The sequence below is a fragment of the Rissa tridactyla genome, chromosome 15, assembly GCF_028500815.1.
Source record: "Rissa tridactyla isolate bRisTri1 chromosome 15, bRisTri1.patW.cur.20221130, whole genome shotgun sequence".
Lineage (NCBI taxonomy): Eukaryota > Metazoa > Chordata > Aves > Charadriiformes > Laridae > Rissa > Rissa tridactyla.
The window spans coordinates 8651843-8674121 of NC_071480.1; the positions used below are offsets into that span (position 1 = coordinate 8651843).

General features: G+C 58.8%; 1 protein-coding gene across 3 annotated transcripts in view; it reads left to right on the top strand.

Moving 5' to 3' along the window:
- The first annotated feature begins 18603 nt into the window (after positions 1-18603).
- CACNA1G (calcium voltage-gated channel subunit alpha1 G) overlaps positions 18604-22279 on the top strand; it is a 153967-nt gene continuing 150291 nt past the window's right edge. For all 3 annotated transcript variants that reach the window (XM_054221875.1, XM_054221876.1, XM_054221877.1), the window contains exon 1: positions 18604-18845. In XM_054221875.1, the coding sequence (XP_054077850.1) occupies positions 18604-18845 (242 nt within the window). The remainder of the gene's footprint in view (positions 18846-22279) is intronic.

Here is a 22279-nt window from a genome sequence, read left to right on the forward strand (position 1 = left end):
TCCCCGAAGTGTCACGGGGCTGGGGGCGATGTGCTGAGCTCGTTTCGGTGCCCACCAGCCCCCTCAAGGCACAGGCACCGGGCGCCTTTCGCCCGCACAGTCTTGCTTGTTGGCATGTCTCTGTCAGCAGCCGCCAGGCAAAAATGTGCCGTGAACCTCTGTCAGGACGAATCGGGCTCACCTCCCAAAAAAAAACCAAAACAAAAAAAAAAACAAAAAAGGAAGAAAAGTTCTCTGCAATAAATAACCCATGCTGTGGCACCTCGGTCCTCCTGGCACCTCTCTCTCGCTGCTGCCCAGGAGCCGGTGGCCCCATGGGTCACCCTTGTCCCCGGAGCCACCCGACTGCTTCAGCCCTTCATCTTTACGGCCTTGGCAAGGGGCATTTTGGCTTGAGCTCCGCTGCAGCACCCCTGTCACTGGTCCCCTCAGTGTTCCCTGGCCAGGCTGGGCACTGGGGCACCCATGGGTGCAGCTCCTCGTTGGCAGGCAGTGCCGAAGGAGGGCCATGGCCACGGTAGTTAAACCCTCCCGGTGACACTTCCATCCTTGTCACTGACCCACTGATTTCACTGCAAACGCCGCGATTTGCTGCAAGCGTTGGTTTCCAGTCCGTGCTCCCCGGGGTGACAAACGGGGGACAGAGCTGGCTGGGCGCTGCCTGGCTGGCCCGGGCTCTTGCGGGGGGCTGATGGAGCAGGATCTCAGTGCTCAAGGGTCCTGTGCCACGTCACAAAATCCATTTCCCTGACCCCTTCCCGCATTCCCTTTGGTGGCAGATGCAGGGGATGCCGGGGAGTCCCCCCAGGGCAGCACTGGACCCCCTTTCCCCATCAGTGGGGAGGCTCAGGGTGATAGCAGCCACCATCCTGCGCTCCCCCCGCTCCTCTGCAGCTGCAGAGATGTAAAAAAAACCCAACCCCAAATGCATTAAATAACCCACGTGCTGCTTTTTCCCCACAAACACTTAGGTTTGTCATCAGGCTGCTCCGGAGGGTGCAGGGGGGGGTTTATCACCCTGCCCCAGGGCTCTGGGCTGGCCTGGAAGCCCCAACAGCAGAGGATGGGGAGAAGCAGGTTTTCCCCCCTTTTTTTTTTTTTTTAAATTAAAAAAAAAAAACCCCACCTTTCAACATTTTCATGTTGAACTCTTACATTGGGGTAACTGCGGTGCACCCCGTAGCTCAGCCCACCAAGGCAGCCGGGAGGGCTGACGCCCCTTGTGCCCCTTCGGGGGGTCCGGGGCACACGGGGATTGGGGTGGGGAGGAGGCAGCGCCGGCGGCCACCCTTGCTGCTCTAATGAGGCTTTCCCTCTAATTAATATTCCCTGGCAAAGCCGGTGCTGGTTCTTGGTCTCTGGGCTTTTATCTCCATGGGCATTGATGTGACATCAATGGGAGGACGGGGCTTTGAAAGCTGTTTGTGGTTTGCGACGTTGCATCTGCGGCAGAGGGAGGGTGGCGAGGGGCGTCCCCCCAACCTGGGTGTCCCCCCCCACCCAAGACAGGCGTGGAGGGCTGCGTGTTCACGTGGGGGTGCAATTCGGGCATCCCTGTCTCCAGCCCCTCCAAAGAAGGTACGTTTGGGCAAAATAATGATGTTTCTGCACCCAGTTGGTTCCCGGGAGCGGGTGCCCCATTCACACCCAGGCACACAACTCATTCACGCGTGAGCACCCAGTTAGGTCATGCCTGAGCACCTGATTGTGCCATGCTTGGGTGGCCAATTAGCCGACACCTGAGCACCCAATTAGCCGACACCTGAGCACCCAATCTGCTCACGCCTGAGTGGCCGATTAGCTCCTGCCTGAGGGTTATTTTGGGCATAAACAGGCAGATTTTGGTAGTTGGGGGGTTGCAGTGGTGCTGGTGGAGGTTGGCAAGTGCTGCGCACTGGTCACAGCTGCTCTGAAAGTGATGGAAATGCCCCATTGCACCCCAAAATATTAGGGGAGCCTATGGCAGGCAGATGAAGGGGAGGGCAGGAGATGTGGGGCTGGAGCCCCTCTGGTGCGAGGGGTCCCTCTGTACCCGTCCCACGCTGCCGTGCCCAGTTATTCCAATATTCAGCCAAAGGGAATCTGCAGCCGGTGAGTGGCACTGTGAGTCCCCCGAGTCCCAGCCTCTTCCCCGGGGCATTTTGGGGAGCTCACTGGGGTCCCCCTGCACCGGGAGGTGGGTGGAGGGGGTGAGTTGGGTCACAGCCGCCCTCCTCTAGCATCCCGCTGGAGCATCCCGCTGGAGCATCTGCGGGCAGCGCTGGGAGCTGGTGGGCGAGCCAGCTCCACTCCCCCCTCCCCGCCCCGGCGTTTGCTTTCCACAGATGTTCACGCCATCCAGCTCCAGTAATTCCAATATTCCTGACAAGTGAATTTGCAGCTGAAGCCAACAAACACTTGCTCAAAATCTGCTTTTTTTGTCTTTTGAAACTGACTTTCCATGCAGATTGGTGCCAGGGAGCAGGGGGGGGGCAGCGCCAGACCGCAGTGAAGGGACTCTGCCGGGGGGCCCTGCTTGGCTCGGCCGCTGCCTCAGTTTCCCTCCTGTGAAACAGTGTCCTGGCCGCTCCCATCCAACCCATCCGCCACCCCGGCGTGGCCCTGGAGTGTGTGCCCTGCTCAGCCGCTCCCAGAGCCACCGTGCGCTCCGGCTCCTCTTTTGCCAGGCTAAATTGGGGACCCCAAACGCTGTGTTTTGGGGCAGTGCCCCCCAAAGCTGGGAGCGAGGGGACCCCAGAGACAAGCTGATGGCTCTGCCCTTGCCTTAATGGGTCGGTGTTCGGATGCTGCTGGGTGCAGTTGGCACAATGGGGAGGTGGGATGGGGATACTGCCTGTGTCCCTCCCAGAGGGAGAAAACACAAGCAGGATACAGCCGAGCTGTTTAACACCTATTTTTACCGGGCAGAGAGGGACAGACGTGCTCCAGGGGCCGTGCAGGGGAATCCGTAGCCATTCCTAGGCTTGCTGCCATGGCCACGAGCACGTGCCCAGGCGTTTTGGGGATCATGATCCCCAAGCGACACTCAGCCGCTCCCAACAGGCGCTGCGGCTGCGGTCCGATGCCTTTAACTGGTTTTAACACTTGGAGATCTCCCCCTCCTGCCTGGCAGCACCGCAGCCGTCTCATCCATTTCTCATGGGACTGTCAACCTCGGCCACCACCGGGAAGGATGGGAAGGGATGGCTGGAGGCCCTGCGGTGCCTGTGGGAGGGCGGCGGGAGGGTGGCGGGAGGCCATCAGCGCTTATTAAGGGTTATGCAATAGACACTTGGCCATTACATGGCTATTAATCCTCCTTTAATATGGTTTCGGTATTTACTGACCACGGTAACTATCGCATTAAACTGAAATTAAATGTGTATTTTGGAGGCTTTACAGAATCGCGGAGAAGGATGTCTGGGGAGGAGGGGGCAGGTTTGCGGGTGCAGGTTTGAGGAGGGGGGAGGGTTGGGGTGCACAGAGGGATCGGGACCCCAGTGGGTCCTGAATGGCTTCGTCACCAGCGTGGGGATGTCCCCCAGGTGCTGTGCCAGGGTGCCAGCCCAGGTGAGGCACCTCCGGTGCCTCCGGCGCTTTGTGAGCTGCTAAATTAGAGGCGAGAGATGCTGCGGGCTCCCAGGGAGCCTCGGCTGCTAATCAAAGGGGAACAGGCGCCTCTTTTCATCTGGGGGTTTACACACGGCTCCAGCTCCTCTCCCCATGGCCCCGGGGATTCGGGATTAACCCCTCGTGTGCTGCAGCACGGCAGGAGCACGTAGCCACGTTTCATGGTATCAGCTAAGGCTGGAACCCACAGTAGGGACCCCGGGGCTGGGGGAGAGCAGGAGCCGGGTGGTGATGCCCAGGCTTTTGGGGTCAAATCTCCCCCTGGAATAGCAGGAAGGTCCCCCGGCCACAGGAGCTGGGTTTCTGGCTGTCCTGAGGCTGCTTATCCCGCTGTCTTGGGGTTGATGCCCACTGGCTTTTTTGGGGGCTTTACCCCCAGACAAGGAACCTGAACGTCCCTGCCTGACCCAGCGCCCTCCTCCCTTGTCCCAGACACCCACGAAATCTGGGACAGGCAGAGCTGGGCTCGCTGCAATTATCCGCGGATTAAAGGCAGCTAATTTAGTTTGAGTTACGGAGGCTAAATCGGATCGATGCGTTGGGGCGAAGCACATAAGAGAGGAATCGATATGTTTTCAGACATGCAGAAGGCGGGCTGTATCGCTCTACGGGGTGATGCCCGAGCGGTGGGGGGCCGGGAGGGAGAGGTGGGGGTGTGGGAGCAGGCGATCCCTCGGGCGACGCACGCCGGCAAAGCAGAACTGCAACTCAGCACCAGGCTTTCATCAGGTTTTTGCAGCTCAGCAGACGGGAGGCTGCCGTGACAGGCGCGAGCTCCGGCTCTGCGGCATCCGAGGCACGGGTTTGACAGCCGGCCCCCGCCCCTGCCGGCACGCTCGCCCCCGCGCTCGCCGGGGACGTCACGGCCGCCAGAAAATTGGTTTGAAGTTCAAGCAGTATTTGGGCAAAAGCTGGTTTGGGCCATCCGCAAGGTGTGCGCCAACTAGGGATGCTTGCTGGTGTAAACTGGGGATGTCCCGGTGGCCCCCAGGGTTTCTGAGCCCCCCGTGGCCATCAGCGAGGGACTCGGTCTGGCTCCCTCGTTGCTGCCTCCTGGCAGGGCAGCGCGGCGGGAGGCAGGGTCCTTTTTCATAGCTGACAGCCCATGAATATTTATAGCAGCGTATCAAAAATGTCCACCGCATCCCAAATTAGTCATGGGGCCCTGTATAGAGCCAGGGTGCTGGGTACGGTGGCACTGATGTCACCCCCGTCTCCACGGGTGGATGGTGGGTGTGTGGTTGGGGGGGGGGTGTCCCTGTCCCCCCCAGGGCCGCGTGAGCAGCTCTTGGGTCCTGCCTTTGGACCAGACTCTGCTCTTGCATACGATCCCCTCGTCCCTCCCGGGGGCCTCCTGGGGATGCTGGCAGCACCAGGCTTTCTACCCCTCTCGGCACCTCTTCCTCACCCTCTTGTGCTTTAAAACTCAGGTTTCTGTGGCTGTGACTGATGTCTCCATCAGCTGCTGAGGGGTGCAGGAGCTGCTCCCCCTGCCACGTGCCAGAGATGCCGGCTATGATGTACGAAGTGTTTATCTCCCAGAAAAGCAGACGAGAAAGGGAATCGGTGAACGACTGGAAATTAAAGGGGGAGAAGAAGGGGAACAAAGCTATTTCCCAGCTCCTACGGAGTTGGCAGGGAGAACAGAGAAAAGAGCAAAATCTTTAGATTTACAAAGAGTATACAAAGACAAAAATGCTGAAGGGCGTCCTGGCTGGTCGTAGTGCAAATCTTCAGCGTTGATGGAGGATCACACTGCGAGGCCGTGGGCGCTGGATGTGTCCCGGCAGCTCGGCACGATCTGGGAGTGAGACCGGGTGTCCCCATGGTGTTTGGGGACCCTTCAGCCCATGGGGTGGCCGGGCCGGGGGCTGAGCTCTGGCAGGGGAAGGTCTCTAGCTCTGCTTTCTCCATCCGTAGCTCCCCGTTGCTCTGACCGCTCCCCACCCCAGCCCCAGCCACGGATCAGTGTGTTCCCAGCAGAAGCTTGTTCTGCCCAGGGCGGATTGTCAGAGCTGGGTCATCAACCTCTGGTAGCAGAGACCATGCAGGGGAATGCTGACATTATTATTATTAGTATTAATAATAATAATAATAAGCTTGCTTGTAATGGGGGTGTCGGCGGCATGGCCGAGAGCTCAGCCTCTGCTCCGAGCACACTTTGCAAGCGACCTTCCTGGTCACCGGGAATTAAAAGCTCAATTGATGAGGCTCAGCCCCGGGGGAGATGGTCCAATGCTGGAGGGTCGGAGCATCCACCAGTGGGCTCCATGGGCTGGGGGCTGCAGCTGCTGTGCACCCCCGGGCACCTCTGCGCACCCCCGGCACGAGGGGGCTCAGGCCCACGGGGGGGTTATTGCGGTCTTGACCTCCTGTCGGCTGGTTTGTGAGGATGGGACAGGCTGGGGAAAAGTTTCCCTCCTCTCCCCATGGAAAAATGTGATCCCCACAGGCTGGGCATCCCTGCAAGTCTGCGGATCCCATGGATCTTTTCCCTGCAGGTGTGGGATCCCTGGAGATCCTGGATCCCCCGCCAGCACGGGCAGGACACCTATCCCTCTGCTCTGAGCGTGCAGAGGCAGAAGCAGGAGGGAGGGATTTGGCTCATGAGCCTCGCCAAAGTCAACATTTAAATTTTAATTTAAATTCTTTCTTTTTTTTTTTTAATTAATTTTTTTTTTTATTCTGTATTGCTGTTTTCTTCACTAAATGGCGTCTTCTTCATCTGTTGGCAACATGAGGATCTTGTGGTGGGAGGTGTCCCTGCCCAGGGCAGGGGGGTTGGAACTAGATGATCTTTAAGGTCCCTTTCAACCAGAACCATTCCATGATTCCATGATCTTTCCGTACGTAGCACCCAGTCCAGCCAGCGCTGGGGAGGAGACAGTGGGAGAGGGGGGGCCAGGAGGAGCAGCACCCCGCGCTGGGGGCAGGCAGGGCCAGCGAGGCAGAGCAAAAGGAGGTAGGAGACAAAATTAGGAGGAAATCGGGCTGGAAACGTGTCCCGGGGAGGGAAAGCTCTGCGCATGGCTGCGGCACGGCTGGGTTAGCCATGGCCGGCGTGGGGTGGGGGGTTGGTGTCCCCATCCCCACGTGGCTTCGGCAGAGCCCTGCTGTCCCTCTGTCCATACGGGAACGGGATGGAGGAACGGCGGGGCTCACAAAGCTGAGAAGCGCAGGCAAAAACCCCTCTGGGAAGGTGCTGTTGTCTCTCCACGCCACCTCCCCGTCTGTCTGTCTGTCTGTCTGCCCTTTTGCTCTGGTCTCCCTCGTCACATGCTAATGACGGTCCTGGTTACTGCCACTAATGAAGGGCTGCGGCTTTGATCGCCGGGACAGATCCTTCGCTCATCTCTGGCTGAGTTCCTTGGGCATTAACGAAGCCCTAAAAATCACTTTTATCCCCCCGGGGCAGCCAAGGGGAAGGGCTGCAGTGGGGCAGGGCATCCCACAGCCCCCCCCCAGAGGGGTACAGCACCCGCGCTCCTCCCGAGCCGCATCTCCATGGCAACGCTGAGGGATGCTCCTGCCAGGGATGCTCTTGCGAGGCCACCGAGGGGAATCCCAGCAGCCTGGGGGCTTTGGCACCACGCAGAGCTGGGGAGAAACCGCCTGTCTGGGCTGGGAGCATGGCTGTCCGGCTGTCTGTCCGCCCACGGCGATATCCCCGCGGACATTGCGCAGAGGCGCTGCTTGATGGCAGCCTCGGCAGCAGCCACTTAAAGCCCACGTCCGCGTGGCTTCCCCCGCTCCTCAGCCTCGCCGGTGATGACGAGCATCTCCCAGAGCAAACAATTACAGAATTAACCCCACAGTCCTTTCAGCCCCTAATTTTCCATCCCTGACCATGTCCTTAGCTCGTCTCCAGCCAGCCAAGGGACAGGAATCTCCAGCCATTTCCATAGCAGAGCGCCAGTGTGGCGTTTGGCCCTGAGTGTGTATATGTATATTCCTCTGTAACATCTGTCTTTCCTTTTCGCTGCGGTTTTTATTCCTAGGCACATTTGTATTAAAGTAAACACAGCCCAGGAGCGGGGTTTCGGGGGTCCTCGTGATGCATTGGGACCATCGGGGGGGCTGCGATGTCTGGGGCTGCTTCGCATGAAGGCACAGGGGGGGTTGTAGGATCCATCAGGCTTCCCCGAAGGTCTCCATTGGGATGTCCCAGGGCAAAAATCAGCCCTGCAGAGGAAACACAGCGCTGCGTCGGTGCTCGCTGGCCGGTAGATGTGGGGCAGTGGTGCCTCTGGTGGGGCTGACCAAAGTTGTCACCCTTGTCCCCACAGGCTTTGCACGGGGGAGCTCAGGCTGCTCCCCTTCTTTTGTTGGCGTTTATCTATAATTTAGCATGGTTTTTAGTTATATTCTAATTGAGTTTCATGTGTCACAGCGTGTCTCAAACAGAAAATATAAATATTTAACAACCTCCACTGGTAATAAAGATTCACATTTGCCTCGTTCTGCTTCCCAGAACATGAATATTCTGCACCACGCTCCGCGGGTATTAACTTCATTCAGATTTCTCCCCTGTTATGCAATATAACCGTAATGACAGATAGAAGCCAGATCTTAAAAAAATCATAATCAAAACCAACAACAACAAACCAGTTTGATGTCATTAACTCCCCTCGGTTGGTTAGGGGAGCACTAATGTGTTCCCTTTCATTGCTGGCTCCTCCGTGTGTGCAAGCGCCGTGTGCCCGCTCCGGCGGCGCGGCGGGTGGGACCTACCCCAGTCACACCAGTGCGGGCCAGAACTGGGGCGTGGGAAGGGCTTGAGAGGGGCAGGAGGCATCTGAGGCTCGGGTCTTGCAGAGCAAAGGCTGAACGGAGCCTGGTTTGGGCTGACATAAAGCCAGGATTGTGTCCCCGCTGTGCTGGCCCTCGAGCGGGGATGCAGGTGAGGCTGGACATGAAGTAAAGCATCACTGGTCTGTGCTGGGGCTCGGATGGCGAAAGGGGCTGGGGCCATGGTGGGAGGAAGCCCTGGATGATTTTTGGGTGGTGGCTGCTCCCCGTGAGCATGAGCTGGGTCTGCCCTGAGCGAGCAGGACCCGGGCACCACGGGAGAGTGGCTCCTGGGGCAGGTCTCGGGACTTGCCGTGCTGTGGGTGACCGAGTGCCGTGGCCAGGTCTGGTGTGCCAGGGGCTGCCCAGGTCTGTGCCGGGGACGATGAAGCAGTTTGGGCCACAACTGGGTCTGAGCTTCCCACCAAAACACCCCCCAAAGTGCCTTTTGTGCCATTATGAATATTTTCAGGCAGAGTGAGGCTTCTGGAGCGCATCAGCTCTGGCGCAGCAGGAGAAGCAGCAAAGCAGCGGCAGGGGACAGCTTTCAAGCCCCCCAGTGCCTTGTGCTTTACTGGGGGGCTCCCGGGCTGTGGGCTTGGGGCAGCTGCTGGTCCCTCGCCCCCTGTCCCTGCGTGGTTTGGGGGCTGGGGCTGCTCCTGGGAGAGCTCCTGCGATGCTGGAATTGGGGGAGCAGCCCCAGTGGGAAAGGCTTGAGCTGCTGGAGGGCTGCCTTGCGTCACCAAACCCAGCTGGCACCCCGAGGACAGGGGGACACGCCGGGCCAGCACGGGTGCGTGAAGCAGGAGTGGCAGCATGGGGCCAGCACCCGGCTCCCCTGGCACTACGGGGCTTTGCGGCACCACGGTTCCCTCTCCAGCCCCACATTTGTCCCCTGGGCTCCCTGTGCCCCACAGGGCAGCCGGATCCCCGCTGGCTCTGCCCTTCTCCAGCCCCAGCGCAACAGATCCGGCACCTCCTGCCCGCGGGAATCTCGTTTCGGCCCCGCGTGTGCTCACCAGGGCTGGGCAGCCCTAAATCCCTTCTCTTTCGCCCCATTTGAGCGGTGACCCTTGCAACCCGCGGTGCCACCAACTTGGTTAAAACCCCGTCAGCGAGCTGCTCTTGCTCCCTGGGGATTCGTTAAGGTAATTATGATTCATGCTAGAGAAAGGCTACGGACGGGCTGCGTGATTCAGCTAAACAATGTCGAACCAGCTAAAAGCATCCCGGGTACCGTCGCCACCTCCCCACCGGCACGGCGAGGGGTGGCCGGGCCTGGCACAGAGGAGGGGACACACTGAGCAGGTGGCACGTGGCTCGCACTGGGGCTCGCCGGGGTGGCCACGCTGCTCGGCCACCTCTCGCGCCGCGTCCCTTGCTGGCATCTCACACGTCCTCGCTGGCGCGCTGGCTCTTGTCGGGGCTGGGCTCGGGTTCCCGTGTATTATGAAGATGTTGCAAGCTGCTGAAAATTCAAAGTGCTGTTTTAATTACGTGCTATGAGGAAAGCAGCCTGAGTCTTGGAAGGAGGCTGGCAATGGGACTGCCAGGATATTTGCAGTGGCAGAAACCCAGAATCCACCCCAATGTATCTTTAAAAGGGAAAAATGTCAGGTTTGCCTATGAAATAATAACTAATAACCTATAAACAATGACATCACCCTCCACCTCGCTGCTGGGGAAGTGATTTAGAGATGCCTTGCCTATGTAAAACGAGAACATCTGCTCTCTGCTGGAAAGAGGGGGAAGATCTCCTCATCAGCATTAAATTTAAATGAGCCAGTCCTCATTTGCACGCTTCTGCGGCGTTCTGGCTCCTGCAAGAGGGTGACTGGGGTGCTCAGGCTTCGGAGGAGGCTCAGCAAGCCATTTCTCCCTCCCTGGCTTTCTGAAAGTGTGAAAATCAGACTTTTCTATCCAAAAGGCTCCCGCAGGTGTGCATCGACCCGTCGCAGCCCCACGAGCAGCCGGGTGGGAGCGGGTGGGATGAGGTCTCCCCCTGCCCCAGCTCTTCGTGTTCAGCATCTCCTCCTGGTGGGGCCACCCGCTCCCCATCTCCCAGGGGAGGGCGAGGACGAAACGGACCCCAGTGTCCCCACGGGTGTGACAGAGAAGCCTGGCGCTCTCAGTCATCTAGAAATTGCTTTACGAGCTAAACGAGGCCAGGATGAGCCCATCCCAGCATCCGGCAGCGGGTACCCCCACACCCCGGCCTGGCCATGGCGGTGGCAGGTCTGGAGCACCCGCAGCCGCCCTGCTCCCCATCAGCCACCCGCACCGCAAGCTGCCAGCAGGCTTCAGCGTGCTCCACATTATTTTTAATTATATTTTACTTTAAAGGGTCATTAATTACAAAGATTTCCCAGCAGAGGCCTTATAAAAAAAAAAAAAAAGAAGGAAAGAGGAGGGGGGGGGAAGGAAAAAAAGCCTCTTCCGTATCAAGGGTTGTTGGGGGTGAGCTGGAATATGAATAATGATTGAGAGGGATTAAACAGCGAAGGAGCAAAGTTTGGGATGCAGAAGGGCCAGCAGCACTCAGGGGGGCCACTAGCTCATGGGCAAGCTCGCCCGTGGGTGCAGAGTGGCATCTCAGTGAGAGGGAGGGCACAGGCTCTTGCTCCCGACCCAGCTCCCGCTGGCCGCAGACCCCGGGTTAAAGCCTGGCTCTCCCTCCCATCCTGACCCCTCTCTTCCTGGTCCCCCCAAATGCTGTTTCTCCGTCCCCCTGCCCTCGCTGCTGTTCATCGCTCCGAGGGAGAGCAGGAGACATTTGTGCCGTGTCAGTCGGTCCTTGCTATCAGTGCCGTGTGCTCATTTAATAGTCATTTATTTTAAAACCATTTGGGTAATTTGCTCCCCAGCTGGTGGGGGAAGCCACAATTTTGGGATGGGGGAAGGGATGCAGATGGTGCGGCGGCACCTTGGACCTGGGGTTGGGGGCCAGGGGCCAGCGTTGGCCCCCGTTGGGTGGGATGGTGACCCCTCTCCCCGTGGCAGTAAGGGGGTTTAATGAATTGGACCTCCATGACGTGGGGCTCAGCCGGGGCCATCACAGCCCAGCCACTGTGTGCTGGGATTGCTGGCTGGAAAAACCTTTACTAGGGCAAATTTTGGTTAATCCTTTTCACATGGGCCAAGACCTGATTTGCTCATGCCTGGCCACCAGCAGCACCAGGAACTGCTGTCCTCTCTGTGCCCTCTCCTCCTCCCATGTCCACCTTTTCTCAATTAGCGCTTGCCCAGCAGGTCCCAATCACTGCTCCATCTCCTGCCTTTCCCCCCACCAGCTCCCAGGGCAGGAGGTTGCCCAAAGGTGCTACTGCAGCTCTGGAGTGAGGAAGTCTTCTGACTGGAGCTCCTAAACACTCAGGTAAGGTCCTGGGCAAAATTGTCGCGGTGAGACCTCTTGTTGCTGTTGTGTGCCTTGTGCTGGGGTAGGGGAGGTGGAGATGGAGGTGTCCTTGGGTGTCTCTGACTGCTGTGGGTTTGATGGAGACAAGGGTGTTGCTTTCTTTGAGCCTGGAGTTACTTGGGAGGGCGGTGGGGTGGCTTGTGGGTGTGCTGCTGTTGTTCAGAAGGTTTCTCTTTCCTTGCAAACCTGCACGCGCCAAGCAAGGTCCTGGTGCCCTGGTCCCTGCCAAACCCAGGACTGAGCTCTGCAGCCCATCCTCCGCCTGCTGTGAGCCAGGCGTTTTTGTGGTTCTGCCCTTCTCCTTGCCTCATGTCTCAGCTCTGTAGGTTTTTTGGCACCTTGTACCCCACCACCCTGAGCTGTGGCAATGCCTTCCTTGGCTCACCGGGATGCTGGGAGAGCTCGTAGCAGTGGCGGGGACCAAGGTGGGCGCGCTCAGGAGCACCACGCGATGCTCACCGGCATCCCGGTGCTTGGGGATCCGGGGTTCGGCAACAAGCGTCTCATTTCCCTCTTGTCTCTTCCTGTCAGACAAGATTTGAAGATTCAATTAGAGTGGGAGCCGCTGATAGCAGCGGTGCTGGCGTGCTGCTCGTGTCTTGTGCTCGCGCTGCATGGGAAGCAGATGAAAGCCGAAAGCGATGCAACGGGGGGGTGGGGAGACGAGGGTATTGGAAAGGGAGGTTCTTTGGCTGGCAAAGAGCCTGGGAGAAAAAGGCAAGAAATGCAGATTTAGGGAGGGGGTTGAGGGATGGTTGGAGGCTCAGGCTGTTCTCCAGGCCCCGGAGCAGCAGAGCGGTGCCCTGTTGGGAGAGGGGTTCCCAGGGCAGCACTGTGCTGGGGTGGGGGAGAGCTGGTCTGAAATTCCCCCCCATGTGCGCTCAGTGGGGTGAGGCTGGGTGTCAGGGCAGGGCTTGCTCACCCCAAACCTCATCCCCCAGAGCCGGGTCTCCACGAGTGAGCCGGGAGCGGGGCCAGTGGGGGAAAGCAAGGCGAAGCCCCCCGAGTGCGTCAGGTGGGGAGATGCGGAAGCAGAAGGTTGGATTTCAGTCGGGGGGTCCTTTTCCCCCCGCCTCCCTCAAAAGCTGTGCTCCATTTTGCGCTAACGCTTCAGAGAAGGGGAGAAACCCTCTTAGCCGCTTGCCAAAACGCTGTAGCCCTCGGCCGGGTGCAGGGCAAGGACGGGCTCTGGTCGGAGCCGTGGTAAATGTGAGAGGCATTGAATGGGGCCAATATCCAGTTCAGTGCTGGGTCCTTGTGTCTCGTTTGGGGGTCCGTCTTTGTGGGGCTGATGGACATTTGCGCCTTTTGAGGGCCAAAGCCAGGATCTGGCCACTAAAACACCCAATCTGCCCAACCAGGATAGTTTTGAAAGGACTATTCCCTCTCCGCCTAACATTTTCTGGAGGTAATAGCAGTTGTTAAGGAAAATGCAATTTTTTTTAAAGATGGTGGGCAGGCAGACTTTTATTATAAATTATATTTTTACTATAAATTATGTTCAGCTCTCGCCGAGACGGAAGGTTCAGCCACGCTGGTGCTACAGCCCCGAGCGGCTCAGCCCTTGCCAACGTAGCAGTTCCCAAAACTCAGGCCATATTTGGACACGGATGGATTGTGTACCCAAAAGTCAAGGTGCAAACATTGATCACGCAGGAAAGTGCTGGTCATCAGCCAAAAATAAGCATTCCCCAGACTAAATTATTAATTCCTTTCCGCACGCCAAACGGATTGCACTGGTCGCGTACGTCCCCTCTGCACAGTGGTTGCGCTTCATGCCGTAGTATATTTTCCCTCCAACTACTTGTCTGGCTCTTCACTTAATAAAGATTGAGAGAGACAATAAAAACATTCATTAAAGCAGAAAAAAAAAAAAATACAAGATGAAGCCCTGCTTGTAGCCTCTAGCAGTTGGTTTCATTAAGTAATTGCTTCTCCCAAACCCCCCACGGCATCTCCTGGTGTTGGTACCCGGCCCCGGGGCTTGGGCATGCAGCACCAGACTGGGAAGCCCCGGGATGCTTGGGGTGAAGGCCACGGCTGTGGCACCGATGCAATAACTGAGAAGGGCAAGAAACCGTCTCAGTGATAAAAAAGGGAATTAGCAAACTAAAGTCTTGGGAAAAGCAGCTGTTTGGCCAGGGTTACGCAGGGTTAAGCTGTTATCTTGCACTGTGTGGAATGAGGGGCTGGTCTCCTGTTCCTCCCAGGTCATTAGGTGCTGTCCTAAGAAGTTAAAGTGCTAAAATTGTTAGTCTGGGGCTCTTTCAGCTGTGGGCATTGAGCAATGGGAGCAGCCTGGCGGGGCTGTGCCAAGGCTGGGGGGAGCAGGAGGGGACACTGCGGGGGAAGCGGGGGCTGCGTGGGGCTGGGTTTGGTGGGAAGAGGCGGGAGGGATGGGCAGGGTGGTCTCTGGAGTCTCTCTGCTGTAGCTGTATGAGCTGAAAATATGGTGAACGGCATTTCTCGGGAGGTTAATTCACTGATGGGGGCAGCCAGGAGCCCCGCACAGGGCAAGGGCTCCGGTCCCACAGCGCTCGCTGTCCCTTCTGGGGTGGGGGGATCCGGGATGGAGCGGGTTCGCTGCCGTCACAGCGCTCTTCAGCAACACTTGAGTTTGTAAATTGGTCGTGGGAGGCCTGTTCTGCCCCCAAACTGTGACATCCGAAACGAAATGTGTGTTTTCTCTCCGGTTCCAAGGCATGAGAAGAGCTTTGGATCTTGTTGCGATTTATCACTCAGCCCCGAGCCAGATGCCTATATGGGTTCAATCTATAGCTCCCAGAACTGATAGAAATATTATCCCGTCTTATTAAAATCACCCACAGCTACTGCAGCTGTATGTCAACAGCAAAACAAATAGTGACTAGTTCTCATCGGATTGGAGCCTCTCTGTTGAGGCTGTCTTCAATCCGCCTCCTGCTAAAATGGTTACAGATGTAGGCTTTTCCCATTACAGCTCAGTGCAGCTCCTGTACAGCCAACTCCGAATCCCATTACCACGCCGGAACCGTCTTCGGGGAGCATCGACTTGCCTAAAGCTCCCCAACTGACGCGAAACGTTGCTCGCAATGCTTTTCCTAGAAGTACTGCTAAGAAAGAGAGTGCGGGGCTATTCTTCCCCCCATCAATAGCCTCAAAATGGTGGGGGGCAGCGCTGCTATGGGGAGAAAGGAGAGCAACAAGGCTGTGCTGGGATGAAAGCAGGGCTGCTGCCTCCCTCTTCCTCCTCGGATGGCACAGCTCCTGTCCCTGATGGGGGTCTGCTGGGTAATTTGGGTGCATCGCATGCATTGCTGGAGGTTTACTGATGTTGCAGAGCCCCCTTTCCCCCTGTCCCCTCCAAAAACGCCACAGCCCTAAAATTCCTGCCATCACCCGAGCTATCCCTGGCTCACCCCCATCCCTCTCCTGTGCTATCTTTGGTATAATTAGGAGGCCAGGGCTGTGCGTGTGAGGTGAATGTGACCTCATTAGTTTCTTATGCTGTATCAAAATTTCTTCTCATTTACATCCCCAATCCCTAAATGTGCAGCTCTGGTCTCCAGGGTCGCTTTCTGCTGCTTTCCATCCCTCTCACCAAGGCTGGAGCTGTGCTCTCTCTCTTCGACCCATCGCTCCACTTCCATCTCAAAGCTGAACCCTCGCCCTCGATGCGTTTGAGGAAGACAAATTCCCGGTCTACCCTGGGTGGGTGGGAAGGGTTCCCTGGGGAGATGCCTGGGCTGGGGCAGCACCGAGGGGGCTCCTGGTTTAACTCCTCTGCCCACCGGAGGTGAGACAGCAAAGCTCTGGGTGCTCCCTCTCCTGTGCCGCCAGCTGAGATGGGAGATGGCAAATGTCCCAGCCGGGCTGTGACAGGCTCCGTGCTCTCATCCCTCTGAGATCCACAACTAAGATCGCTCTTCCCTGGCAAGAGCGTCCTTATCTGTGTTTGCTGTAGTACACGGATGCCAAAATCCTGCTAGGCTGGTGCTGGCTTGATTCTCCTGCCGTTCGGATGCTTCCTTTTAAACTCAGAGGATATGTGGCTGTGTCGAGCCTTTCTTCTTTTCCTGCCCTAGTTGGAGGGGGAGTGCTCTTTGAGATGGAAAGGTTCGCGTCGTCTCTCCTGTGTGATGTTGGATCCCTTTATAGGGCAGGTATCTTCTAAAGCAAAACGTTTTCAATTCTCGCGACGAGCATAATTCCTGAAAATGTACGCAATAAACAAAATGAGCCAAATGTAATTAAAATGGAGACAGCATATAATCTGGTAACCCACTTAGAGGCTCAAAGCTTCGGCTTTTAAAAAAAAATGTTTGCTCCAAATCCATTTAAATAAACAGACCGACACACAAAGGCTCTCTGTACATTATCAGGATACAAAGAGAATCGGATCAAAAGCAGCTGTGGCCAGGCTGTACATATGTAGCGAGGAAATTGCTTGATCTAAGACTGCACCTTGCACATGCAAATGTGTTTGTGGACCTTCCTGTGAATCGCATTTGTTCAACAGCTGGGCTGTTGGGCTCCTGGGCTGTGCTCTGCCCTGGGGGGGCAAAGGCTGGGGTCTCCCCCACCAAAGGAGCCTTGGGGGAAGTGAGGGGGCTCCCAGAGTGTTGGCATGTCTGTTTGCTTTGGTACAGGTGGAGAGAGGCCAAAGACAAGCTGAGCTTTGCCCTCGCCACGGGCGTTGCATCCAGAGCAGGGAATTGCTCAGAAATGTTGAAAAGAAATGGGAGTCCCCATCCTTAGCACCTGTGTTGCAGGCTCTCCGCTCGCCTGGTGTCACACCCTTCACGTGCTGTCATGCTCGTGTCCCCCTGGACTGCAGGAGGGTCTCCTGGTCATGCTGTGGGGCTTGCATCTCCTCCTCTGCCCAGACACCATCTCTCGCGGTTCTGCAGCAGAGCCCGGTTGGCCTTGAGGTTTTGCCAACAGCCGTGTGATTTGTCTCGGGCTGGACAGCACAGGCTGTGAATCCAAGATCGAGTGTGCTCCCAGGCCAGCAGGATTCAGCCCAGAGAAGGCATTTTGGGTCAGACAAGAGCATCTTCCTATTGCTCTTGCAGGTGGTTTTGGGCTAGCTGCAGCTCTTGGGAAGGGGATGCTTTTGTTTTTTTATATGTATATGATGGGGGGGGCTACCAGGGAAAGGTGAGAAAGCTATTTCTAAAGTGGCAAGGAATCTTAAGCGTTATGAAACAGGCCTTGGCTCAGCCTGTGGGGATGTTACGAGTGCTGCCTGCGGAAAATCCTTTACTCTGTTCCTGCTGAAAGGAGGTCTCTGGCTTGCGCTGTGGCTCGACTCCGTGTGCCGTGTCGTGTCCCGTCCCCCCCGCCCCAGCCCCGTGAGCCGTTTGCGGCGCCGTCCCCGCCGTCGGGGCCGGTTCCCGTCGCGGCCGGGAGTCGCACCGGCAGAGGGAGCTCCGGCCGCGTCCTCCGAGCAGGGGGGACCGGGGGCACTCGCTATTCTTGGGGGGGTGGCGAGTCCCCTCTTCCCCCTCCGCCCTCGCTCGGGGCCCGGCTCCCCTGGGAGCTGCTGGCCGCAATCGTGCCCCCGCCCAGCCCGGAGGCGACCTGCTCCGGACGGGGTGGCCCCTCGCGGGGAGCCGGGGGCGGGGGGCACCCTGCAGTGACCCACATGCGCCGAGCCCAGCAGCACCGTCTCCGCTCGCAAACGGGTGGGGGACGTGGCGGGGGGAGGCCGCCGGGGGCCCTGCGGCAGGGCGAGGATCTCGGCGCAGCAGCGAGGAGCGGAGCCGCGGCGCTCGGGAGGGCGCCGAACGCCGGGCTACCGGGGGCTGCTGTTGGCGTGCGCCTCGCTCCCGGTACCGGCTCCTGCTGCCATCGCCACCTTGGCCCCGGTGAGCCTCGCCTGGGGCTCCTGCCCTCCCTCAGGAGGGGCCGAGCCGGGGCGGCCTCCCCCCGCCCCATCACCTCCTCCCCCCGCCCCAGCTCCCCCCATTGCCGCTCGCCGGCTTCCCCCTCTCCCGGTGCTGCAGTGGGTCCCACTGGGGTCTGCCTCCGTCTAACGCAGCGCTCCCCCCCCTCTACCCCACCCCCGCCACCATCGCTCGGCGCTGCAGGTCCCCCCGCCCTCCATCACCAACCCCCCCCAGGGCGGGGGGGTGACCGGGCCCGACCTCCAGCCGGGCAGCGCCGGGAGGGTGCGCCCCGTCCAGCCCCGCCGGGGCACCGCGCTGGCCGTCCAGCTGTGCTGCCGGGACGGACACCCGCCGCAGCCAATGGGGAGGCGCGGAGGGGCCGGGGGCGAGCCCCCATTGGCGGCCAGGGGAGGAGGAGCCGGGACTTGAAGTTGGAGTGAGGGATCCAGCTGTGCGGAGCGCTCGGCTCGGCGCGACCGCCCGCGGGAGCATCCTCCGCCGCCCGTCCCCGGGCAGCACCCCCCCCCCCCCGCCCCTCCCCGCCCCGGGCAGATGTTGGGGTGCGGAGGGGGCAGGCAGAGGTGGTAGGGCGGCCCGCCCCCGCGGGTGGGGGGCCAGCACCGGCAGCGGGGGCCGCCCCGCCGCCTCCTCCCTGCCCGCGGCTCGCCCGGCTCGGGCCCCCGGAGGCAACGGCGAGGAGGAGCTACGGAGCCCGCAGACGGCAGGGCAGGGCGAGGGGGGCGGCCCGGCCCTGGCCCCGGTGGGGGGCGAGGCAGCGGCTCGCCCGGCCATGCCACCCCGGCGCTGAAGCCGCCCCGCCGCAGCCCCCAGCCCCCCGGCCCCGCCATGGCCGCGCCCCTCTAGGCGCCCCCCGGCTCGCCCCGCGTCGCCCCGGCTCCCCCCGGGGCCGCCGGCCGGAGGATGGAAGAGGATGGACCGCGAGCGGCCGAGGAGGAGCCGGAACCGGGCAGAGCAAAGACTTTCATCCGCCTTAATGACCTGTCCGGGGCCGGGGGCCGCCCGGGGCCGGGGGACAGGGAGGCGGGCAGCGGTGACTCGGAGGCGGAGGCGCTGCCCTACCCGGCGCTGGCTCCCGTCGTCTTCTTCTACCTGAGCCAGGAGAGCCGGCCGCGGAGCTGGTGCCTCCGGCTGGTCTGTAACCCGTATCCTTTGCAGGTGCCGGCGGCGAGGTAAGCCCCGCGGGCCCCCCCCCCTCCCACCCCCGGAGCGGCGGGCAGGGCGGGGGGCGCCTCCCGGCTGGAGCCCGCCGGGTGATGGGGACAGAGCCGGGGGTTGGGAGGACCCGTCACCTTCTGTCCCCAGGGTGGTGGTGGTGGGGGGCACTCGAGTGGTGCTCGGCCGGGAAGTTTTGCGGGCTGTTGCGGGGGGCTCGGTGCTCCCCCCCGGGGTGCGGGGCCGGGGCTGCCCTGCCGCGATGCCCCGGCTCCCGCGGGCTCTGACACGCTGCTCCACGGCCTTTCCTCCCCCGGGGATCGGCCGGTGTCCCTGCTCCGCCCGGCACACCGAGGGACCCTAACCCCACTCTGCCCCCCTTGCGGAACTGTTCTTCCTCCCTGATCCCGTTTTTTGCCCATTTTAGCCTCCCCGGTCCCTTCCCAGAGAGTTTTAAGGGGGGCGCAATCTGCGGGGAGGCAGTGGTGCTGGGGGGAATTGTGTTGATTTGCTGCCTGGTTCCAGGGTCCCTAAATAATTCACGGTGTGTGAGGCCGGCCGAAGGGCCCGCTCTCTGCAGTCCCCTTGGGGATGGTGCAGGCAAGGCAGGGATCACGGTCCCCGGGGCGGGCATTGGCCCAAGGGCTGCTGCTCGCCAGGTCCTGGGGTGAGCCGTGACCCCGCAAAGGCGTCTGGTCTCCTTCCAGACTCCCTGTCTGCTCCGGCACAGGCTCTGTGTCCAAGCCGCTTGAGTCAAGTTTAAGCTTTCAAAAGAAGGGGGGGGGGGGAGGAATAAAAGAAATAGAAAAGACAATAGAAAAATTGTTTCTTGCCACGGTTTTAGTGTCTTCAAAGCCTCCCTTGGAGTTGAGTTGCAACCAGCACACGGTTTGTAGCATTGCAAGTGTTTTACCATCCCTGAACTCCGGTTCCATTTATTATTTGCAGAAACAAAAAACCCGAAATGAAATAAAGCGAAGCGATGTGGCTTCCAGCAGGGGCTGGTGTGGGAGAGGCAGCCGCTGCCCGGCGGAATGGGAAGTTGCCGGCTCCGCGCCGCTCTGCCTGTGCAAAAGGCAGGCGAGGACGTATGGGCAGCAAACCCACATCTGGAGCGGGAGAGGCTGTGCGGTAGCGGGGAGGACATGTTACATGGTATAGAGTGCCAGAATATCCTCCGCGAGTCCTCCTCCGCTCCCGGTGTGCGGGAACTGTTAGGAATTGCATCTCAGCTGAGGTCAGCGTGCCCGGGAAGAACGGCGAGGGTCTGCCAGAGTTGTGAATATTGTTTTACTTGAGCTTCAGCAATAATTTAGCTGATAAACCGGCTGCCTTCTTCCCTAAAATGTCCCCCAGGAGGGGAAAAACAAGGTTTCTCTTCCCAGTCATGACTACTCCCAGCAGTTTCCCCCCCCAAATCTTTCACACCAGCTAAGCAATTCAAAGTGGCGTTTATTTAAGCATCTTAGGAAATCTTGCAACTTTGTGAAGCCTTCTGTTTTGGGAAGAAATATAAATGACAGCCTGCAAGTCAGTGTGTTCTTCTTGCCTACTGTAACTAACGTTATTTATGATTGCTGATTTAAATATATTTTCAAGTCTCTCTTTTTTTTTTTTTTCCCCTTTCCTTCCTAATGATGCTGTTTTGAAGCAGGTGTTAACACCTGCATGGTTTTAGTTGTTGTCAGGAAAATCCCCCACCCCAATAATGGCTTGAGATCGATTTTCTCCTTTGTGGCTGCAAATACAAGCAGATTAACTTTTGTCCTTGGAAAATCAGTGGTATTGTGGGCACCTGCGAGCAGGGGACGGGTGTTAGGTGCAGCCCCGCAAGCTGGGATTTTCCTTGTTGCTGATTTTTTTTTTTTTTTCCCCTCATCACGGGCAGGGAAAGGCGCTTGCTGGGGGCAACGGGGGACGATGCTGCGGGTCTCGGAGTCATGCGTCAGCGTGCGGCTGTTTGTTTTCAGGGTCGCTGACCCAGAATTGGGGGAGTTTCTTTAAAAACAACACCAAAAAGGCGGTTCAGCCGGCGGATGAGAGGAAGGCAGTGGCTGGACCCATGCTGTGTCCCGTCGCTCGCCGGGCCATTAAGCAGAGCAGCATCTTCCTCGTCCCTTTGGCTCTCTGCAGCCTGAGTGCTGTTGCTTGTTTGTATTTATTACTTTTGTTTTTTCCCCTTTGGCGTGGTGGGACAGAAAAGTGGCTCTTCTCGGGCTGTAGTCTTCTAGGAATCGTGTCTGGGTGCTGAAAATGTATAATCACATCGCTGGAAAGTCTTTGTTGCCACCAGCTGCCCTGGAGAGGGGTGCCAGCACTTGGCTGGAGAATCCTGCCCCAGCCCTGGGGGATTTGGGGCTTTTGTTGGCTTCTGCCAGTCTCATGGGTGATTTTTTTTTTTTTTTTTTTTTTTTTTTTACCTTTCCATGGGTGAGGCTGGCTGCCTGTGCAGAAATGGGATGGGAGAGCTCCCGTTTGAGCCGTGCCCGTGGAGATGCACGGCTTGCGGGCTCGGCAAAGTGGGTTTGCGGTGCGCTAACCTGGCTGATAAACTTTGCTGTCGAGGGGCTGTCGGGAGGAGACGCTGGAGCTGTTCCTGCACCCGCCAAGGGCAGCTCCTGCCGCCGGGATGCAGCGGGAGCTCCTGGGATGCTGCTCTCCAGCCTTCTCCAAGGAGCCCGTGTCACTGGGATGCAGGGTTAGGAGGAGGGAGATGGTTGATGTGCCGAGTGTCCAGCAAGGATGCAAAATCCTGTGGAGATGATTTGTTGGGCTTTTATAGTGTTTCCATTCAGAGCATCCTCTGCCTGGGCCAGGGGGGTTTGTCCCTTGCTGTCTGGAGCAGAGATGGGGAGACCTGTGCTGCTCTCCTGCTCCTCCTCTCCCTGAGGGCTAGAAAGGGATCGTGAAGTTTGTCCTGATCCAGAAAACACTCCAGAGCCTCAAATTGTGGGGGTTTAACCCTAAAACTGTATCAGCCTGGCCAAGCTGTTCTCCCTCTCTGCTCCGCCGTGATCTTTGAGCAAAAACCTGTCTGGGTGCTGGGAGGACCCCCGGGGGATGAGGCTGGTTTCCCACCCGCGCTTTCACAGTGGCTCTGGGACGAAAGGCTCTGCCCCGGGTGAGGATCGCCTGGGTCAACAGGGAAGGAGCAGGGACGTGGGTGGGACATGTTTAATGGTGACGGCGCTGGATTGCCGGGCTGGGAAGGGCTGCGGTGACAGGCGGGGTGTCCTGGTGTGCGTGCTGGCGAGGCCGAGCAGGGAGAAGCGTCCGTCTCTGGGGGGGAGAAAAGAGGCGGCAAGCTGGTTACTTGACTTTCACTTATAAAATAAAAGCACGGTGAAGGCTGGGAGGATGAAAGGCTGTAGCAGGGTCCGCGCCAGGCCGCTCCTCTGATCAGAGACAAGAAACGGGGCTATTT